The sequence below is a fragment of the Oryctolagus cuniculus genome, chromosome 6 (genome assembly GCF_964237555.1).
Source record: "Oryctolagus cuniculus chromosome 6, mOryCun1.1, whole genome shotgun sequence".
NCBI lineage: Eukaryota > Metazoa > Chordata > Mammalia > Lagomorpha > Leporidae > Oryctolagus > Oryctolagus cuniculus.
The window spans coordinates 165,825,141-165,846,806 of NC_091437.1; the positions used below are offsets into that span (position 1 = coordinate 165,825,141).

The 21,666-nt window shown below is 47.9% G+C and overlaps 1 protein-coding gene across 47 annotated transcripts in view; it reads right to left on the reverse strand.

Moving 5' to 3' along the window:
* The window catches only part of PTK2 (protein tyrosine kinase 2), a 297,953-nt gene that overhangs the window by 87,130 nt on the left and 189,157 nt on the right, over window positions 1–21,666 (reverse strand). For 29 of the 47 annotated variants that reach the window (XM_070075578.1, XM_070075548.1, XM_070075554.1 and 26 more), the window contains 6 exons: window positions 18,762–18,818; window positions 17,483–17,503; window positions 16,268–16,365; window positions 5,977–6,061; window positions 1,893–1,993; window positions 91–206 (listed from right to left, as the gene is read on the reverse strand). In XM_070075578.1, coding sequence (XP_069931679.1) covers window positions 91–206; window positions 1,893–1,993; window positions 5,977–6,061; window positions 16,268–16,365; window positions 17,483–17,503; window positions 18,762–18,818 — 478 coding nt within the window. Of the gene's footprint in view, window positions 1–90; window positions 207–1,892; window positions 1,994–5,976; window positions 6,062–16,267; window positions 16,366–17,482; window positions 17,504–17,944; window positions 18,093–18,761; window positions 18,819–21,666 lie in introns of those variants that run through there. The other 18 variants (XM_070075572.1, XM_070075582.1, XM_070075575.1 and 15 more) reach the window with 3 other exon arrangements.

Genomic DNA, 21,666 nt, shown 5'->3' on the forward strand with positions numbered 1-21,666 from the left:
GTGGCACAAAGGGGTCCACTGGGATAGGAGGGAACCCTCCTCCCTTGCTTTTTGTCTACCCACTTCATAACAGCTTTGACTGAACCTTACCTGTGTACAAACCTTTTGCTCTCAAGATACGCAAGAGCTGTGCTAAGCTGATAAGCATACAGGATCAAGGATGCCAGATCCAGACTGAATTTCCTGACTTGCAGAAATGACCGCAGCTTTGGGAACAACGTCCAAAATAGAGAAGAGAATCAGAAACAGGCAAGAAATGAACAGCAACAAAGCTGCAATTAACAATGCTAGCCGTTTGACACACATTTTTGCAGTGGAATGGCTTTAATTCTCTCAAAACAAAAAAGTGTAATAATGAATGGAACAGTTTAATTCAGAAATTATAGATATCTTACTTTATTTGAAATCCTAATGTAAAATTAGAATCTTTATAGACAAATTTCTTGAAAAATTACAGGGAAAATAGGCTTCAAGAGAGCGAATAAAAGCATAGTATGAAGTCCCGCTGCCAGGGGGACTGAGGTGCACAGGGCAGGCGGCCACGCGGGTGCCCACGCCCTTAGCAGACCCCAGGCGTGGGGTCACACCTCCACTTCCCACCCAGCTTCCTGCTAATGCGCACCCTAGCAGGCAGCAGATGGTGGCCCAAGTCCTTGGGTTCCTGTCATCCACGAAGGAGACCTGGACTTGCCGGCTCTCACCTTGGACCTGGCCCCAAATGCTCTGGGTGTTGTGAGCATCTGGAAAGCTAACTGGAGAAGGAAAGAATCCTCTCTCTCTGTGTCACTGTTTTGCAAATAAACATTTTTTAAAAAGTATTGCTAGATAATACTAGTTACAAAACAAAAAGATCTAGCTGCCATTCAGGTTAGCTTCATACCCAATCACAGTCAGTTGATTCCCACTCCAAGCCTCACTGTGTCTCTGGGAGGGGAGTGAGGTAATTTAAGGCGGAGGACGAGAAAGCAGAGTCCCCCGCAGTGCAGGTTTAGGAGCAGAACCGTGACACAGTACATGCCAGGTACCTATCCCACTGGGCTTGCTTGTCCCTTCCACCCCTGACACCTCAAGCTCAATGCTGACATGGCAAAAAAAAAAAAGGAGACGAGAATTTATCAATACCCTAATCCTACAAAAATAACTCAACAAAGGAAAAATACTTAGCAATGGGTTTTTAAACCAGAATAATAAGCCAACTTTCCAAAAGCAAATGTAGAAAAATACTGTGAACAAGATACACAGACACTCCACACTCCATCTGGTTTGGAGGTGCAGGGCAGAGGAGATGGGATGTCTCTGGCTGGAGGTCTGACTCAGCAGGTGGGGGCGAGGCACCAGGGCACATTTCCACCAAGATTCCAGGGGATGCTGCTGCACTGTCTACGAGTTCCTGCTGGAGACAGTCAGAGAGGGCTTTGCGAACTCTTACTCACTATTCCAAAGAAACTGTGACTAATTATCAGCTGGTCTGGAATATATTACAAACCGAATTCTCAAAAAGATTAAGAACTGGTTAGATTTAACTAAATTAATTAGCCCGAACTCCACCACCATCGCTTCTTTCATCCTGAAACCACTGAGCTAGTTCTTCAGATGTTGGCCCAGAGAGAAAAAAGCAGTGTGCACTCAGTCCTGACAGACACTGGTCCTGGCGGCGTTGAGTGAGGAGGGTATATGGGGATTTAACGATGAAGAAAGACACTCACACCCATACTCATTGACCAAAAGCACAACATCCATCCCAAAGCAGACCTCGCCTGGAGCCACAAGAGGCACACTGTGCACTTCTCCTCAGGCAGAATCCAGCGCCAGCTGCATGCCACAGCGCTCTGAAGCAGGAGGCTGCTGGCGCGGCCGTGCCGAGGGCAGGGGAGGCCCGCAGGTCACAGTACCTCTCCCAGCGTGCACAGCTCCATGATTATCCAGACGGGATTCTCCGTGATGACTCCAACGAGCTTCACGATGTGAGGATGGTCGAACTGCCGCATGGTCACTAGGGGGAAGGTTGTCCAGTTACTCTTTGGAAAGTTTCCGCATCTCAACATTAGTTCAATCGACGTCCAAAGCTGAGGCTATGGGAACTCTGAACTCAACTCCGGAAGTCAATTCTAAACTGGCATAAATGAGCACAAAAGGCGCATCACATTGGTGAGGCACAAGATAACCGGCACAGTAAACGCTTCAGCCATTTCCCAGGGAGATCATGCTGTGAATAAAGGGTTAAGAGAAGTTTCCCACTCTGGTCAAACTGGACTTTGGGCTGGTGTTCTCAGCTTCCTCTGGGGATCGGGAAAGGCGGAGTGTGGAACGCACTTAGTAGGCAGCGTTCTATCAACTGGTACGCTGCAGGGAAGGAAGCCAGACGAGGGGCTTCCTGGGGCGCGGGGACCTCAGTGACTGGGCCTGTCCCCTACATCCATGAGGCTCGCTCAAGGGGTTTGCAGCTTGACTCTAAGCAGGTCTGCACACAGCACCGTGGCCTGGATGCTTTCAGGGCCTTACAGATGACGAGTTCTGGGACGGTGTGAGGACCACCACGTACAGAGTGCCTTACGCTGCCTTCTGTGTCTCACAAGGAGGGCATCTCACTGTGGTGCTGTGTGTAAATACAGCTTCTGTATCAGACTAAGATGCAAGCACTGCTAAGATTTGGGGCAACCTTCCCAGAAGCACGGGACCTCAACACTGGAGTGACTCTAAAGGTGACCTAAGTGGTGGTCCCAAAGGCTCCTGGTTTCCCAGACACTGAGCGGGAAAAGTCATCATGCCACACAGGGACTGACAGCAGAGAGCTCCTCCTCCTGTCCTCAACATGTAAGGTGATCACTGGGTTATAAAACAACGTCAAGGGACACTGTGCAAGACCACAGGTCCTCCTCCTCGCTCACTCATCTGCCTCACACCTCCTCAGCTGTGACAAACTGCCAACAATGCACACTCATCCTTATCTGTGAGAACGCAACTTAGCTATATGTGAGCAAACCAAAATATATTTTTGCACTTTAAAATTCACTTCAGAATTTCTTCTCCCCTTTACGTGTATGGAATTCTCCCTTGACATCAGTGTAACTCATACTGGCTCCTGACTAACTAATAACATTATTAATTTATTTTATATTTTTTCCTGCTTATTCTTCTGCGAAAATAAAAAACATTCAGAATGACTTCCAGGTGAAGGTCTTGGGAAACCTGAGGGCCACACTCTCACTCTTCCGGTGTCTTCTCTGCAAGGCTCACTGCTGCTGCGTGGATCTGTGTCAGAGATGCCCATTTCAAGCATGGAACCCTGTGAGATGGGCCTGGAAGTAGTGGTCTCTGCCCTCATTCTGGGAACCACAGAACTGTCAGCTCCCAACGACCACCCGCCTCCCTCACTCACCTCAAGCCCCTAACCCTTGAGTTCCGGTTTCTTTGTTACACTCCCTCCTACTAAGAATAGGCTGCCAGGTTTTCTTTAAACCAAAAGGAGAAACAGTGGGGCTGGCATGTGGCTCAGGAGGTTCCGCCGCCGTCTAACACCAGCAGCCCATATACAGGTGCCATTTGTGTCTCGGCTGCTCCACTTACAATCCAGCACCTGGCTAATGTGTCTGGGAAAGCAGCAGAAGACGGCCCGAGTGCTTGGGCTCCTGCACCCACACAGGAGGCCTTGACAGAACTCCAGTGGCCTAGCCCAGCTCTGGCTGTCTGGGCTGTTTCCAAAGTGAATCAGCAGATAGAAGATACCTCTTTAACTCTGCTTTTCAAATAAATACATCTTTTTTTCTAAAAAGGAAAAATGTAAATACCCAGCATAAAAAATCAAAATAAAATAATTAATTTCATTTGTCAGATTCACTGCTTAAGCATACTGTGATAAACATCAGGCCCCCAATATATTTACCTTTATTTTCAATTTACTATTAGTGATATTTTTTAGTTTTGTATTTAGTTTGATGTGGTCAGGTATTTTTTATTTCCTCTGAAAGGACTACTAACAACACCAGCAGAGTGCTAAGAGAAGTCCCATGGTCACAGAGAACTGTCCAGCGGAGGCATGAGCACCTGCTCCTGTCTAGAGGAGGCTGAGCCCGGCGCAGCCACCTGCTTCTGGACATGAAGTCTTACTGGCACAGCCTTGCTCTCTGCTTTGATCCTGCCCATGGGTGTCTCCACAGCACAGCACAGCAGAGACGTACGGCCTGCAGAGCCAGAGGTACTCACTACATCGCCCCTTACAGAAAAAGCCCGACAATCCCCAAAGTAGGCCACTTTGAGGCGATACTGCCTCTCTTGTGCATAGACTGTGAAAGTCTAGAAGAAGTTCAGAGATACTAAATCTATCACACTTACCTGAAATTGTAGCTGACTAAGCCTTAAAGAACAAAATAAGCTTAGCCTGACCTAACTACTCCTACTATATAATTGGTTCTGTATTGATGATTCCAGAATCCTACAAAATAACAATACAGCAGCTATTCAGAATAACTGTAGAAGATAAAGATTTTTAAAACTTGCATTTTTGAAAATATATAACATACAAGAATCCCACCAATGGTATGGCAGCAGACAGGTACCAATCACTGCTGAGGTCTGTGTTTTTTGAACCTACACGCTTTGTAGAAACAGCATTGGAAGTGGTGTAGGTTTTATGGCATAATAGGTTAAGCTGCCACTAGAGACGCCGAATCAGAGTGCCATTTGGAGTCCTGGCTCCTTGGCTTCTGACCCAGGTCTCTGCTAACATGTCTGGGAAGGAGCAGAAGATGGCCCAAGTGCTTGGGTCCTTGCTCACACATGGGAAACCTGGATGGAGTTCCTTGCTCCTGGCTTCAGGCTGGCCCAGTCCTAGCTGTTATGGACAGTGGGTTCAAGATTTCTTTCTTTCTCTGTTGCTCCCTCTGTCGCTCTGCCTTTCAAGTAACTATACCTTAAAAGGATAAACACAAACAAGGCACTACCAGGCTTTGTCTTGCACTTGAGTCAGATTCAGGAACAGGACTGAAAATACAGTTAGGTCCTAATTCGTCCTAAGACCAAGGTCCACAAGACCTTCTATGTGGTAGTAAAATCTACTGTACTGTTAGGCTCGGTAGAAGGTGTTCATCTGATGTCATGTAATACAGGACGCCTAGTGACAACAGGCCTACTGAGTGCTCAGCATGGTACGGGCCCTGGGTGTGCAGGGGTGGGCAGAGCAGGCAGCCCTTGTCCGTGGAGCTCAGTGCCACTGTCATTAGTAGACACTGTGTTTACTGTGGTGCTGGGGAAGGGAAAGAAGGCTGTCCTGTGACAGAGACAGGGAGGGAGCCTCCTCTGACTGCGGGCTCAGTAAAGGGCCCCGCAAGGAAGTGACATCTACGCCGAGGCCCCCAGAGAGCAGAAGCCTCACTGCTTGAGGCCAGGAGGGAAGAGCATCATGGGTGTAAGAGGGCACACGCAGCCTTGTTCTCCAGCACGTACAGTGAGGAGAGAAGACGTCATCGCATTCAACTCACCCATGACAGCTGCTTCTCGGGATGCACAAACCAGGAGCCAGGGAGACGGCTAAAGTTCCCTGGAGTGACTCGGGGAGTCTCTTCTGAGGCCTCCTCTTGAGTGGGCATTTCTGGCTCTGTAGGGGCCTAGGGCGCGAGTGCTTACTCCCTCAGCTGTCTGTGAGCTCCAGCAGGGCAGGAAGAACTGGTCTGGCTCACCCCTGTATTCCCAGGACCAGGACCGTTTATACCTGGCCACCAGCCCCAGCACAAAGGTGCCTCCTGGTACAGGCAGCAAAGTGTAAAGGGAAAGCAAATCTGTCTACACGCAGAACACCAGGATTTACCTGGGAAATGTCAAGACGCGCCTGTGCCAACTCAGACCACCTACAAAGCAAACTAACAACATATGGAGTGGTCTCATAAAGGTCGAAGTGTTATTTTCCTTACTTCTTCACAGACATTTTGATTTCAAAGATGAAAAATCAAATGGAGTTCCACAGCAATTCTCGAAACTTACAGGCTTCTTGAAGAAATTTCTCTCTCACGCTGTCCGAGGTGCAGTTTTTGCAAGTTTTAATTGCAACCGCCAAAGCTGGATTCTCCTGTGTTAGGAAAGTCACAGAATCACACACACGCACGGACAAGGTTCTCTAGAATAATCAGTGGGTACATTCATGACAAGTTGTTGCTTTGAGACTATATGAACTCTGGACCAGACAGTATCAGGACTCCAAAATCCTAAAGATTGAGAGGAATACTTAAAACCCACAGAGAAAGATGGACACGTATGTAACATCTATCCACAAAGGGTCTTTGAATGTATCTGCTTCATGGCAGCACTTTTGATAATCAGTGGCCACCAGAGGTTCTGGTCAAGCTCACATCCTGGCCAAGGGCACGGATAGCTGACACTGTCAATTACCTAACACGTGAGAAGGTAAGGGGCGATGGGGACGGAGGACAGGAGTGGGAAGGCAATGTGTGCTTGTGCAGTGTGTGAAGGCCAGGGGACCACGGGGGTCCCGCATGCCAGCACAAAGAGGCAGCTTCAAATCTAGTCGGCTGAGGAGCCAGGACGGGCCTGGGCAGAGGAGCGTCAGGGCCGGACCTGCTGTGAGGAACCCTGGCTGTGGTCCGAGGGAGGCCGCAGTGAGACAGGCGCAGGCACGGGGAGCTCTGTGGGCAGCGTTTGCAGCAAGCCAGCTGGCAGCCGAGGGCGGAGGGAACAGGCATGGAGCACAGGAGGGAGGGAGAAGGGCTGGGATTCGGCGTGCTCTGAAGTGGGCACACGTGGTTCCTGGCGAGTGGGTTTGGGCCAGAGAAACCAGCAAGTTGAAGGGAAGGGTCAGAAGCTCTGTGTCGGCTATGACAGACCTGAAATGTCACTGAGCTAACCCAATCCCACGGGGGGAATGAGCAGTAGGTTCTGAGACTGGAGCGCAGGAAAGAAGTCTAGCTGAGATCGGGAAGAGCAGACCACGGGAAAAGCCGTCACCCAGGACGATGGAGAGGCCGCGGCGCCTGCTTTGGCGCTCGGCAGAAGAGGGGCGATGACAAAGGAGACCAGGAAGGAGGGCGACCAAGCAAGGCAGGAAGAGCCACGAAATGCACTGTGCTAGGACCCGAAAGGTTTTAGAAATGGCATGTAAGAAGCCGTTCTGAGCAAATCAACAGGACCCACAGGGAACGCTGGCTGGCAGCTGCTCGAGCTTCCTAGTATGCGGCAGAGCCCTCGTGTTTTGCAAGGCACGCCAGTCTTCCATGGAGAGAAAACGAGGCAAGAAGCTTAAAAGATTTAAAAACACAGAGAGAGAGAGTGAGAGGGTAATGAGTTGCAGAGGCTTCAGGAACACAGAACCTCGACTGAGGCTAGGCCGCGCCTCCGCGTCTGCCGGAGATCGGGGGAGAAGAGACACCGCAGGGTGCGCGTGCCCTTCACTCTTGCCCTCTTTCTCCGTGTGCTCCCCCTCTTCTTTCTCTGGGAGTGGCCACGTGGTATCAGCATCAGACAGGGCTGAGGAGCACTGGGCTGTTCCGTCTCCGGCAGGATCATCTCTGTCTCTAGTTCACCCCGCAGGTTTAACACTTCACTGCTCAGTACAGACGACCTCATGTGGCTAGATGCATCACTGCTATGTATTCTTCAGAACAAACGCAAGCATGGTACAGGACACACACGGCAGGGAAAAGCTATGTGGCTGCCCAAAGCCAACTCGCAAGGAGGCGTCCGGCTCCTTCTGAACAAGATACTGTCTTGGCTGTAAATGGGAACAACTCATGGTTCTGACAGGCAGTAGGCAGTGGCAGCCGCTTGGTACCACAGTACCCATTCAGTCAGGACGGGGCTACCACTTGTCCCAAGATCTGGCTTGATAGGGCACCCGCGGTGAAACTGTAAGAAGTATCGGCCACAGTCAGGAGAGACTGGCATCGGGGAAGACTCTCATCTCCTCAATGCGGAATGCCCAGGGCTCAGGCCAGGGCCCACCTCCAGTGTCAGTGAACTCCTGCATGACAAGGAGCTCATGTACCACCGACAAACAGATCTTCAAATCTCCATGGAAACTCTGGATTATGGAAAAACTATCTATGCGATTCAGTTTTTTTTTGCAATCATATTAAACTTATCTTTTAAATTCCACTTACTGTGAACATTTTGAAGTACCCTGGTACACAGAATTTCCAATCAGTATCTCTAATCCTGATATTTCCTTGCAGCCAGATTGATCTATTCCTTGTCTCAATATGGATATGGAAAAGCTACTTTAAATTTGATATGAATAGGATGGAAGTCCTGGTGTCCCACCACAGGGTGAATTTTACGTGTCCACTTCATGAGGCAACGAGGTGCTCAGACACGTGGCCCAACACTGTCCTGGCTGTCCCCACAAGGTGGACTCTGGGTGAGCTCATCACTTAGAGTCATCAAGCTGAGTGAGCATACTGCCCTCCCCATGTGGGCAGGCCGGAGCCATGACTTTTCTCTTGCCTTCCAGACTTGAACCTGTGGCTCTAGGCTTGCCAAACACAGATCCTGGGCCTTGGCAGCCTCCATAACCATAAACATCAAGTCCTTATAATTAATGTCTCAGGTCCAGCGTCAGGATGCAGTGGGTTAAGCTGCTGTCTGATGCTGGCATCCCATACGAATGATGGTTCTGGACCTGGCTGCTTCACTTCTGATCCAGCTCCCAGTTAATGCACCTGGGAAGGCAGCAGAAGATGGCCCAAATAGTTGGGTCCCTGTCACCCACACGGGAGACCTGCATGGAGACTCAGGCTCCTGGCTTTAGCCTGGCCCAGTCCTAACTGCTGTGGCCATTTAGGCAGTAAAACAGCAAAAAGAAGATCTTTCTCTCTCTCTTTTTCTGTGACTTTGCCTTCCTTCCTTCCTTATTTTTAAAGATTTATTTATTTGTTTGAAAGTCAGAGTTACACAGAGAGGGGAGAGGGAGAGGGAGAGAGAGAGAGGTTTTCCATTGATGGTTCACTACCCAGTTGGCCGCAACGGCCGGAGCTGCGCTGATCCGAAGCTGGGAGCCAGGAGCTTCTTCCGGGTCTCCCACATGGGTGCAGGGGCCCAAGGATTTGGGCCATCTTCTACTGTCTTCCCAGGCCACAGCAGAGAGCTGGATCGGAAGTGGAGCAGTTGGGACTAGAACCAGTGCCCATATGGGATGCAGGTGCTTCAGGCCAGGGTGTTAACCCACTGTGCTACAGCGCTGGCCCAATTTCAAATAAAATCAATCTCTTTTTTTTTTTTTTTTTTTAAACTCAGGGCTAGTACCATGGCACAGCAGGGTAAACAGCCTCCTGCAACGCTGGCATTTCGTAAGTACCAGTCTGAGTAAAGGCTGCTCCTTTCCGATCCAACTTCCTGCCAATGTGCTTGGGAAAGCAGAGGAAAAGGGCCCAAGTGCATGGGCCCTGCCACCCAGGCGAGAGACCTGGCTTCAGCCTGGACCAGCCCGTCACTGTGGCCTCCTGGGGAGCAGAACCATGGACAAAGATTTCTCTCTCTCTCTCTGTAACTCTGCCCTTCAAGTAAATAAAATTAATTTTAACAAATAAATCTCTCCTTTATCTCTACAGATCCTATTGGTCCTGCCTATCAGGAGAAGACTCAGGCACCACAGCGTGTTTACTGCATCTTTTCTCCTTGTCATTTAAAGAAACTGTATTTACACAGCTGCTCAAGGGGAGCAATCCAGATGCCAGTTTTGATTCTTCTATTTCCTCTCCCCTCATGTCCAACAATCTGAGGACAGCTCCTGTTACTCCTGGCTACAGTTATATCCAGAGCCCACCCCCCCCACCCCCCCGCTAGCTCCTCACGGCCTCCATCACCAGGCCCTGATTCGGGGCCACTGCACTCTGCTCCAGTCCTAACAGCAAGGTGGCCTTGGGCCCTCACCTCAACTCCACCTGTTCTGCCTGCCTGGGCACTCCCCTCAGATCCTGCACTGAGGGCCCTGTTCAGAGGCCTTCCCTGACCACCCTGTCCAAACAGCACCCCGGAGCCAGCACTGGCGCAGCGACAGCATCCTACATGGGTGCCGGTTTGAGTCCCGGCTGCTCTACTTCCAATCCAGTTCCCTGCTGATGTGCCTGGGAAGGCAGTGGAAGACGGCCCAAGCACTTGGGCCCCTGCACCCACGTGGGAGACCTGGAAGAGGCTCCTGGCTCCTGGCTTTGGAATGGCCCAGCTCCAGCCATCATGGCCATTTGGGGAGTGAACCAGCAGATAGAAGATCTCTGTCTTCCGTTTATCTTTGTGGCTCTTTCAAATAAACAGATAAATCTTAAAACAAACAAACAAACAAACAAAAACAACAGTACCCACTCACCCAACCCTTCACTCTATCCAATTTCTTTCTTCGTAACTTTCCATAATTCCCAAGTATATTATTCACTTATTTGTACCTCTAATATTCATTTACTATAATCTCTCACATTATAAATCTAACTGTTTTTTTTAAAGATTTATTTTATTTATTTGAAAGGCTGAGTTACAGAGAGAGGTAGAGACATAGAGAGAAAGACAGCGGGAGAGAGAGATCTTCAGTCCACTGGTTTACTCCCCTAATGGCTAGAGCTGAGCTGATACGAAGCCAGGAGCCAAGAGCCTCTTCCGGTATCTCACATGGGTGCAGGAGCTCAAGGACCTGGGCCATCCTCCATTGCCTTCCTGAGGCCACAGCTGGATCCACACAGAGCTGGATTGGAAGTGGAGCAGCTGGGACACAAACCAGAGCCCAAATGGGATGCTGACGCTTCAGACTGGGTCTTTAACCTGCTGTGCTATGGCACCAGCACCCATAAATATAATTTTATACATAACTGAATATTAAAACATACAGACAGGCCGGCACCGCAGCTCAATAGGCTAATCCTCTGCCTTGCGGCACCGGCACACCGGGTTCTAGTCCCGGTCGGGGCACCAGATTCTGTCCCAGTTGCCCCTCTTCCAGGCCAGCTCTCTGCTGTGGCCCGGGAGTGCAGTGGAGGATGGCCCAAGTGCTTGGGCCCTGCACCCCATGGAGACCAGGAGAAGCACCTGGCTCCTGCCTTCAGATCAGCGTGGTGCACCGGCTGTAGTGCGCCGGCCGCGGCAGCCATTGGAGGGTGAACCAACGGCAAAGGAAGACCTTTCTCTCTGTCTCTCTCACTGTCCACTCTGCCTGTCAAAACAAACAAACAAACAAACAAACAAAAAAACCCCAAAAAACAAAAAACATACATATAGACAACACACGTTGTCAATTATATTACCACCATGTTTTTTTATCACTAAAACGCAGGTTTCAAAAGAGCAGGTAACTTGCATATCTTCAGTTGTCTAAGGGTTCCCATCAATAAAGTACCTGATTCATAGTCTGAGCTCAATGAAGATTTATAGAATCAATGAATGCTATCAATATTTCTGTCTCAAGTGCAGATTCTCATTAACAAGTTAGCTGTGACATATTTTAAAAATATACCTTAATGTGTATTTTGGGTGTCACACTCATTGTACATACAGTACGATTTCAGGAAATAAAATATTTTTAAACAAGAGGTAAATGGTACAACTGTGACACAGAACTGGAGCCCGTGTTCCCATTCTCAACTCCTAGAGGCAGTGTGACCGAGCGCCAGCCGCGCGCAGCAGGGCCTCTGGGGTCATGGCCGAGCACGGCCAGCTGCTCGAGGCGGGGTCTCCGGGCTAATGGTGGATGTGGGCCTGGAGGACAGACTGCCCGGCTCCCACGGGATGAGAGCGGAGATGCCCATTCAGCACGTGGCTGGGTGCAGCATTCCTGGAATCAGGCTAACATACCACTCTGCCTGGGAAGAGCCGCTCTCATCTTCTCTCACTAGAGTGCAAACTTCTTTAGGACCAGGTCTATCTACCTAAATATCTTACTCAGATTTAATAAGAATACAGAAAACTATATAGTTGGCATATTGTATAAATGACTTAAAATGCCAATTTTTCAGGAGATCTGAGTAACCACACATACCCAGCGAACACAGTGCTTTAGGAAGACCAGCCAAGAAATGCCAGCAAAGCCCAACTCTCCAAAGGCGCCATTCCAGCTAGAATGGTGAGTGGAGACGTCACAGAGAGCAAGCCCACAAAGGCCGCCCACGAGCAGAACACAGCTCAGGCTAAGCCTGCGGAGCACGGCCTGGGCTAGGGTCCCCAGGCTGGACAGCAGCGGACTGAAGATGCCAAGCTGGCAGAGGGCTGGTCACAGAGACTGGACTTGGGACAATGAGTCAGTTCAAAGCAAGCAGGAGCAGAACACGGGCAAGGGCTTCACTTTCCCCTCGTAAACAAAACTTACTAATCTGGGAACTGCTTAAAATCTGAGTTTTAATACTTTCTGTCAAATGCAGGAAATACTGGGGAATAAAGACGCTTATCAAAGTTCAATGAAATTTCCCCCTGTGGCTCCTATGCCTAAGAAACAGGTGAACGACTAGGTTGTGAGTTGATAGCAGGTAACAGATTATTTTAAAAATAACCCTGATAACTTTGCCTAATAAAGACAAATGATTCTTTGAATGGGGTTCAAAGCCTGACACCCACGTGGCCTCCCTGGCTCAGCTCCTTTGGCTGTCTGCCTCCCTGACTCTGAGACAGTCACACTGCCCCCCGCCCCCCCCGGCCCCGGTCCTTTCTGTGTAGAATGGTTTCCTCGCGGGAATGCTCACAGCTCACTCCCCGCCTCGCGTTAGGACTCTGCTCCAACCTCCCCCTGTCAGAGGTCTCTGACCACTCCACAGGAGAGCACCTGCCCACCCCGGGCCAGGCTGCTTTTCCCAAGAGCACTTATTCACCTGCCCACGCTTAGGGAACTTGTTCTTGACTGTCCCCTTAGCACCCAGGCTACGTGAGAAGGAGCTTAGCCTCTTTGCTCCATTACGGCTCCACTGCTAGAAAACAGCTGTTGTCACACAGTGCGTAACTGGAAAATAACTGTGGAAGAAATTTTAATGAATTACAAAGTAACAAATCATAAGTTCTTGCCCATGAAATTAAAGCTGAGGTGCGTGTTAAGTAGTCACTAAGAATCAATGATGAAATTAGTTGGTTTTATAGAATACTCGAGTACATCATCTGGAGAAGGGATTCACTCACATAGTAAGCACCTAAACGACAATTGCTTTGTACCATAAAGTAGAATTCCCTAAAACACACGCTCACAATATACATATACACAATACAATACACATCAGAAAAATATTTCACAACATGTGAGCCCTGGTATTTTTCAAGGGGTAGGGATTCATTTACTAACTATGTAGCTAATGCGACATTATGGATATTAAAAACAAGTCCTCGGGGCAGCAGGTTGGCCTAGCAGTTACACCACTCACCGGCACCCCACGCTGGACGCCTGGACTCAGTACTTGGCTCCACTCATGACTCTACCTCCCTGCTAATGCAGAACTGGCAGGCAACGGTGCTGGCTCAAACAGCTGGGTCCCTGCCTACCTGGGGAGGCCCAGACCGAGAGCCTGGCTCCCAGCATCAGCATCAGCTCCAGATGGAGCCTGGCCACTGCAGGCCAGATCTGAGGAGGAAACATGTCAACAGGAGCCTGTCGGCACAGCTTCTAACCCTCCCTCCCTCTCTCGCAAAAGAAAAATAATAAATACAATCCTCTAGCACTTCCACAACACACATGGAATGCGTAAAGAGTGAATGAAATGCAGTCCAGCAGCCCTGCCAGGATGCGTGAGAGCAGCAGGGAACTGCACTCTGCACTCCAGGATGCTGACTGAGCCATGTGGGCCACGGGCTCGGAGCTGAGCTGCCCCAACTTCAGCCATGCAGACAGAAGCCCACCGCCCTGCGCTTTTCAGGCAGGCACAGCCAGGCTCAAGCGTAGGTCTTTCACCAAGGGCAGGTCGAGTGATCACTGCAATGCGTTTGTCCTCAAAAACCAAGAGTTAACAGAACGAGAAACAACACAGATGGAGAAAAAACAATCAGAGGAAGGTTAAACAGCAGCTAAAAGCAAGCAACGAATCGCCCAACTTGACGTACGCACCGGAGTCAAGGCCTTCAAACCAGAGCTCTAAAAACCGGAACCTCCGGGCCAGTGTAGCGGGTACAGCCGCCACCTACAACGCTGCCATCCCATGCGGGTGCTGGTTTCAGTCCCAACTGCTCCACCTCCACCTCCGATCCAGCTCTCTGCTGATGGGCCTGGGGAAGCAGCGGCAGCTGGCCTCAGGAGATTCCCAAGAAGCTCCTGGCTTCAGAAGGGCCCAGCTCTGGCCGTTGTGGCCATCTGGAGTGGAGCAAATGGAGGATTTCTCTCTCTCTCTCTCTCTCTCTCTGTCTGTCTCTCTCTATCTGTAACTGTGGCTTTCAAATAAATATATTGATTAAAAAAAACAACCTAAATTTCTAATTTGGTTAGTTATGTGGTAGCAATTATCTGCTGTGTCTAATTTTTTTTTAAACTTCTCTTTTTGGCTATAAAAGCAGTGTTCATGTTGGTATGCATAAAGGATACTTAAAAGACAGATATGGCATTATTGGGAAAAAAAACGACAATTTGAGTATCCAAAGTGGATCGAAAAATGGTCAATGATCTGTGCCCCTGAACCTTCAACAGTGCTGTCTATGCATGAGTGCTATTAACCTAATTAAAAAAGTTTTGGAAGGGGCCTTTAGCTTAGTGGTTAAGACAGTCACATCCCTTCGGCTGGCGCCGCGGCTCACTAGGCTAATCCTCTGCCTTGCGGCGCCAGCACACCGGGTTCTAGTCCTGGTCAGGGCACTGGATTCTGTCCCGGTTGCCCCTCTTCCAGGCCAGCTCTCTGCTGTGGCCCGAGAAGGCAGTGGAGGATGGCCCAAGTGCTTGGGCCCCGCACCCGCATGGGAGACCAAGATAAATACCTGGCTCCTGCCATTGGATCAGCGCGGTGTGCCGGCCGCAGCGGCCTTGGAGGGTGAACCAACGGTAAAGGAAGACCTTTCTCTCTGTCTGGACTGGAAGAGGAACAGCCAGTACATGAACTGGCATCCATATGGGATTCTGGCGCCGCAGGTGGAGGCTTAGCCCACTATGCCACAGTGCTGGCCCAGAGAGTGGCACTTTAATACACACTGCTAGGAATGTAAAATGGTCTAGCTTGGAAATCAGTTTTGGCAGTTCCTCAAAAACGGTGAACGGTTACCATAAGACAGAGCAATTCTATTCCTAGCTACAGACAAAAGAGAATGGAAGTCATATATTCACACAAAACTCACAGTATCTATTTATTAACATAAAGGTAGGAACAACCCCAACACCCACTAACTGATGAACGGATAAGAGGTGCTGTGCTAACACTGTTTTGCAATAAACAGTAATGAAGATCTGCCACGCGCTCCCCTACGGAGGACCCTTGAAGCACGGTGTTAAGCGAGAAAAGTCAGTCACAGAAGGCCGCAAAGACACGATTCTATGTCGATAACATGTCCAGAATAAACTGACAGGGACCGGGAGCAGAGGAATGGCTGCCAGGGGCCGAAGCGGAGGGCAGCATGGGTGGTAACTGCTACCGAGTACCAGGAAGTCAGGAAAATGCTCTGAAACCGACAGGATGGCTACACATATCTGTGAACACGCTGAAAGGCATGGAATTTGAGAACACTTAGGTGTGGAACCAGCATTATGGCGCAGCGGGGAAAGGAGCTGCCTGCAGTGCCGGCATCCCATATGGGTGCCAGTTGGAGTGCCAGCTGCTCCTCTTCTGATCCAGCTCTCTGCCATGGCCTGGGAAAGCAGCGGAAGATGCCCAAGTGCTTGGGCCACTAAGCCCACATGAGAGACCCAGAAGAAGTCCCAGGCTCCCGGCTTCAGCCTGGCATAGCTCTGGCCATTGTAGTCATTTGGGGAGGGAACCAGAGAGTGGAAGGTGTCTCTCTCTCTTAACTCTGCCTTTCAAGTAAGTAAATCTTTAAAAAATATAATTAAAAAAAAGACTGAAATTTAATCTCTTGGAAGGTAAATTAAAATTCTTCGCTTGAAAACACAGTCAAGTGTGAACACTGGCTAACTTCTCCACTCTGGTCATCTCATTATCAAGAGTCACCTACTGCAGGCTATTACTGACGACACAGGATTCAAGGTTGTACTCGGCCCTGTAGGAGATAACTTGTCAGTCTGAGGGGTTTACAGATACACAAAGCTGATACATCTCATGAGCTTCATAGAAGATAACTGAAAATCCCGAGAACTACGGACTCATGATTTCGAATGAGGAATTTAAATGTAACGGTCAGAATCAGACTGGATTCTGGAGGTTCTTAAAGCACTTACTGGACTCATGTATACTCCTTGATGTACATCTCCAAACTGGCCTTCTCCAATACACCGTCCAAGTTCTATTCTGTCTCTTTGAATTTCATAATCCCTGGCTGCAAAACAGGATCCACATATCAGTCAGCACCACAGCACAGGCGCCTCAATGTAGAAGTAAATGCATACTTGGCACTTTCATTTCACTGTCATCCACGAGCAAACACTTCATCTGAGGTACACAAGTCTAGGAAAATGCTTGAAACGGCGTGGAATTCTCTTAAACCGTGTAATTCAGAAGGCATTCATTTATCAGTTTTGGCACTGGACAAACTACCAAAATGATAATTCTATTAAAAGCAGATTGTTTTTCATGTTGCTCTTAGGAGTTCCAAGAAGTCTGATTTATTTTATATCTATATGGTAGCTTTATATATAATTGGTCCAATTATTAAATTGTATGCTTAATTATTAAGAACTATTAGCTTAGGTATTAATATATGAAGTTAAAACAGTTGTTTAAAGCAATTATTTTTAAAGTAACTGAAGTCGATAATATGGAGACAATGTAAACTGTGTCATGAGTGAACTTACATTTAGAACGTTTAAGAGTTTTCCACTTCATTATAATCCTATCTCTATATTATTCACAGAGCTAAAAGAGTTTAAAGAGGTAGTTTCTAAAAACTAATTTCAAAATTAGATGATGTGGAATCAAAGTTAAACATATCAGCATAATAAATTGTGAGTACTTTTTGCCTTAGAGAGCATGTGCCTCAAGTTAATACATTAAATGACTATAATTTATATGAAATCATTTAGCAGGCTGTTGAGGCACAAGGGAAGGAAAAGAATCACCAGGAATTGAGTAGGCTGAATCTCAGTTCAATTAACTACTTGGTATTTTGATTTATTTCAGTGAGAAACTCGCCCTATACCCCAAACTGTATGTGCTCCATTAGTGTTACCACCAGTGGAGTAAACCAAGAGCCAAACATCTTATAACTCCCCTGTGCTATGCAATTATAAAATCATACCGACCATTCAACCCCAAATTTAGATAAGTCATTTTCCTCTTTAAAATCACTTTAGCTAGCAATTTCATTGATTTAACAGTATGAGTAAACCAATGACAAATAGTTTAAAAATACAAGTTAACTGAAACAGAAACATCCCGTATCACTCCACAGGTTGCAATTGCAAGCAAATGCAGTTATTTTAAGAGAATCCTGTTACCTTTATCTATTCCATAGCTTTCTGTATTGCATTTAAGAGAGAGAAAAATTGAAGACCTTGCTTAGAAATAACTAAAAGCAATAGGTTAACAATAACAAACTTGGAAAGTACACTTTATTAACTTTACTTTTAAAAACATTTTAAGTATAAACATGATAAAACATTATATCAAATAAAATATCATATCAAATAAAATATCATATCAAATAAAAAAGAGAAGCATAAGTAAGAACTAAATATCTACAAGTTAACTATTCTGAATTCCATACTGTAACTCATTTTGGTGGTGCTGGTATACAACTTAGCCATGTTGGACTTTTACTATTCAACTATGAATAACAAGTACACAAATACAACTTCAGATTCTCTATGTGAACGTACAAGTGTCTAAACAGCTAGTGAAAATATTAACTTAGGTGAAACACTTTTCCAAATTTCTCCTGGCAATCACACTGCACCTACTTTTCCGTTCATGTCTCCTGATCCTAAAGGAGCCCCCGAAGGGCTCAGCCGGCACAGAGTAAGCCATTCTGAGGGCACTGCAGCCGCCCTGCGTTTTGGTAACGTCTTCTCAATAGACACAGAAGAATCCAAACGACAGTATCCCTTAAAATATTTATGTAACTCAGAAAATATTGTATGTATTTATTTTACAGACATGTATAGCTCTTTTGAAATCAAGACACTCAGATTTCAAATTCCCACCACTTCTGAGGTCTCTTTAAAAGCCAGGTTGTAATTCTTACATGTGAGTGAGACGTAAGGGCTCACCCAGTTCAAGACCTGAGGCCTGGACACACATTCTGACACCCGGGGCTTCAAGATCCTCCGCCAACAAGCGGACAGCCTCACAGGAGAAGGTCATTTCAGAGTTCTGTCCCTCTCCCCACTGCTACCCCAAGGTCAGCAATTCAAGCTGGAGGTTAACTGTACTGGCTGGGGGAAATGCAATCCGCTGCACACAGATGTGTGTATGTGCACACTATTTAACCTTTAAAGAATACTAATTTTCTATGAGAGAAAACCATAAAACGTTTTATTCCCATAGAGCCAGAACAGTAAGATTACAAAAATCCTGTAACTAAACTGAATTTAGTAGAGACCTGAGTTTCAGACTTCTGACCTTCATTAGAGAAGGCATACGAATACAGAAAATCCTACAGGCTGAAAGACTATTTCTATCCAGCAGTCAGTGAGGCATCACACACAGCACTAAGATGTCAACAGACATCGACAGCAGCAGTGAGGCACAGCCAGGACCTAGTGGGAGTGCACTTACTTGAGGGCATGGTGTACGTGTCTTCTTCATCTATGATCTCAGCATAGTCGTCAGTCTCTGCAGGAAAGCACACACAGGCATTGGCTGAGGTTACTCTGATGTCTGACCCCCAGGCCTTCCACGCATTTGAAAAGGCAAAAATGATCTGCCTGAATTTCCAACTATGCTCAAATATTTTTAAATACTCTTACTCAATTTTTGCTCACCCATGAGTCACTTATGGAGACAGAAGTGACATCACTGCCTGATATCAGAGAACAAACAGGCTAACACAAAAAGCCCTTGTAGAAAACAGAAGGACATCAAACAATTATATACATGACTCAACTGAACCAATCTGCACTGGCCACAAAACTGCCTCAGTCGCTCCAAGTACATGCTTAGAACCACACTACTGTCTAACGGGAGTCTCCAAAGAAGGCTGGTATCTCATTTCATTAATAATTAGATCCAACAGCATAATCTGAAATTCTTCCTTTAGAAAACAAATGGCAGCCCAATTTCGGAAGAGATTTACTGGGCTAATTTATTTCAACTGTTCAGGGCTGAAAAAAAATGCAGTACAGGAATTTACCTTCTGTAACCTTTTGATTTAGATATTTGAAGATTTTATGTTAATGTCAAAAGCAAGAAAGAGCTACCAATGGGAGCAGCGAGCATATGAAAATGGTTCGGCAGTTCCAATGTTCCCATTTAGTTTTTGGTAATAGAATCACTTAACAACCTATCACATTAACAGGCAAATTTTAATAGTTCCCACCTAAAGACAACAACCACTTATCTGGAGACAATTATACTGCAAAGCCACGCCATTCCTGCGTGCTTCCCCCTCCCGGGAGAAGGAAAGCTCCTGCGGCTGCCCACGGGGTCAGCACAGGACGCAGCACTTTCCCAAGTGGCGGCAGCTGGACTCCAGGAAATGGCGCCCGAGTCCTCTCTGCTGTGCTGCCATTATCCTTCACTCAGCCGACGACAGGCCGACGACAGGCCAACGACAGAGAAAACAGGGAACGCATAGAGCTAACTCTCATTAAAGTGGCAATCGCCTCAAATGCTGTACTAATAATGACTTAGTTTACACTAAACTATCAACAGGAAGAATTCACTTCTTAGTGTGCAATCATCGTTAAAAGTGGTGAAAATGGAAGTTTATTTGGCGGGCAGAATGTAAGGTTAATAAATTAATAATCCATAAGCATTTATGAAGCATAAACTATTCCGACGTGTTATATAGTAAGTGGATACTCTATATGTTCTTGCATGTTTATGAACAGTACTACTTATAGGATTAAAAAGTTAATCTAGCCCAAATCTTAGATCCTTTCCTATCTGTGTTTCCTTCTCTCATCCTGTTCTCAATACTCAGAACAGTAAACGTGTATCTTCCAGGCCTGTAGCCTTGGTAGGCAGGCTTAGCGAAACACTCCGTGAACAGAAACTTGGACGAAAAGGACGGAGTGGAGGCCCCACATGTCACACAGGTGGACATGGCCAGGCATCTTCGTTTTGCTCCACGTAACCGGCTCCGCTTTACCTCATCTCAGAAAACGGCTGCACTAACGCTGCGTCTCCACAACAGCCCCGGCGCCTCTGCCGCCATCTTCCGTGGAAACAGCGAGTGCCTTCTGACCTCAAGATCCTGGCGACGCGGACGGGGCGGGCTCACGACCTCGCTTCCTTTCCTGAGCTGCCCTGGTACACACACTGCAAGACTCCGCCACACCCCTGCACTGGCTCTGGATTGTATTACACGGATGTTTTTATAGACTGGTCTCCAGCACAGGCAGACGAGGCGACAAAGGGTCCCTGCAGGCCTGTCCAGACTCCAAGTCTCCTGGGTGACGGATGTCTGGAGCCTGAATAAGGAGACTGTAAAACCGATGAGGGAAGGGAGTGGGCATTTAGCCAAGCGGTTGAATGCTGGCATTCCATGTTGGGGTGCCTCAGCCAGATCCCAGGTCTTGGCTCCTGACTCCAGTTTCCAGTCAAGGCAGGCTCTGGGATGTGATGGTCAAAGTGGTTTGTTTCCTGCCACCCACAGGGGAGACCTGGATTCCATCCCCGGCTCCTCGTGCTGGCCCTCAGCCATGGAGGGCATTTGGGCAGTGAATCAGTAGATGGCAGCTCACTCTGTCGTCAAACACTGAATGAAGGAGTTGGGTTTGGGGGAAAGCCCAACGATGACAGCAGTGGCAGTGGCAGTGACTTTACACTAAGGGTTATCACGCATGAAAGCTCACATGGGCTCAGAGCCAATTCTCCGGTCAGCCAAACTGTCACCAGTTCAGAGACCTCTCCTTAAATAATCTCCCCACATCCACTATCTCATCCTGCTCCCTGGTCCACTGTCCATGTTACCCGAAGCCTTTTGACACTGGTATTATTTTGTCCCCTTGTTGCCTGTCTGTCCGACTTGGGAGCAGAACCCAGGTCTTCAGCAGGCAAGCGTGTGCCCGGGGAACGCACGCTGAGCAGCAGGACAGAGGCGAGGACTCTGGTGAGCAGAGGGCAGCACGCGTGGCTGGGGCCTCCACGTGCAGACCTGCCGTGCTGCCAGGCGCGCGTCGTACGTACAGTGAGAACAGCCTTCCCCAGCAGAGAGGAGTGGCCCCGCATGGAACGTAGTCCAAGAGATGAGGACTCCACCTGCCATCTGTGTGTGCTGCAGAGGGCTGAAGGCTCCTGGCAGGGGAGGGTCTGGGACTCCCGGGTGCTGTAGCCTCCAGGAGAGACATCCACCCCAAGATAATTCTAAGGCAGCAGACATAGAATGACTAATATATTGCACTCTAGCACATGCTGACTAAAAAATCATGTGGAAAACATTTCCATTAGTTCATTAGTTCCATTATTCATTAGCGAGCCTGTAACGCATTTTGTTGAAGGTTTGTGGATTCTATGTAAA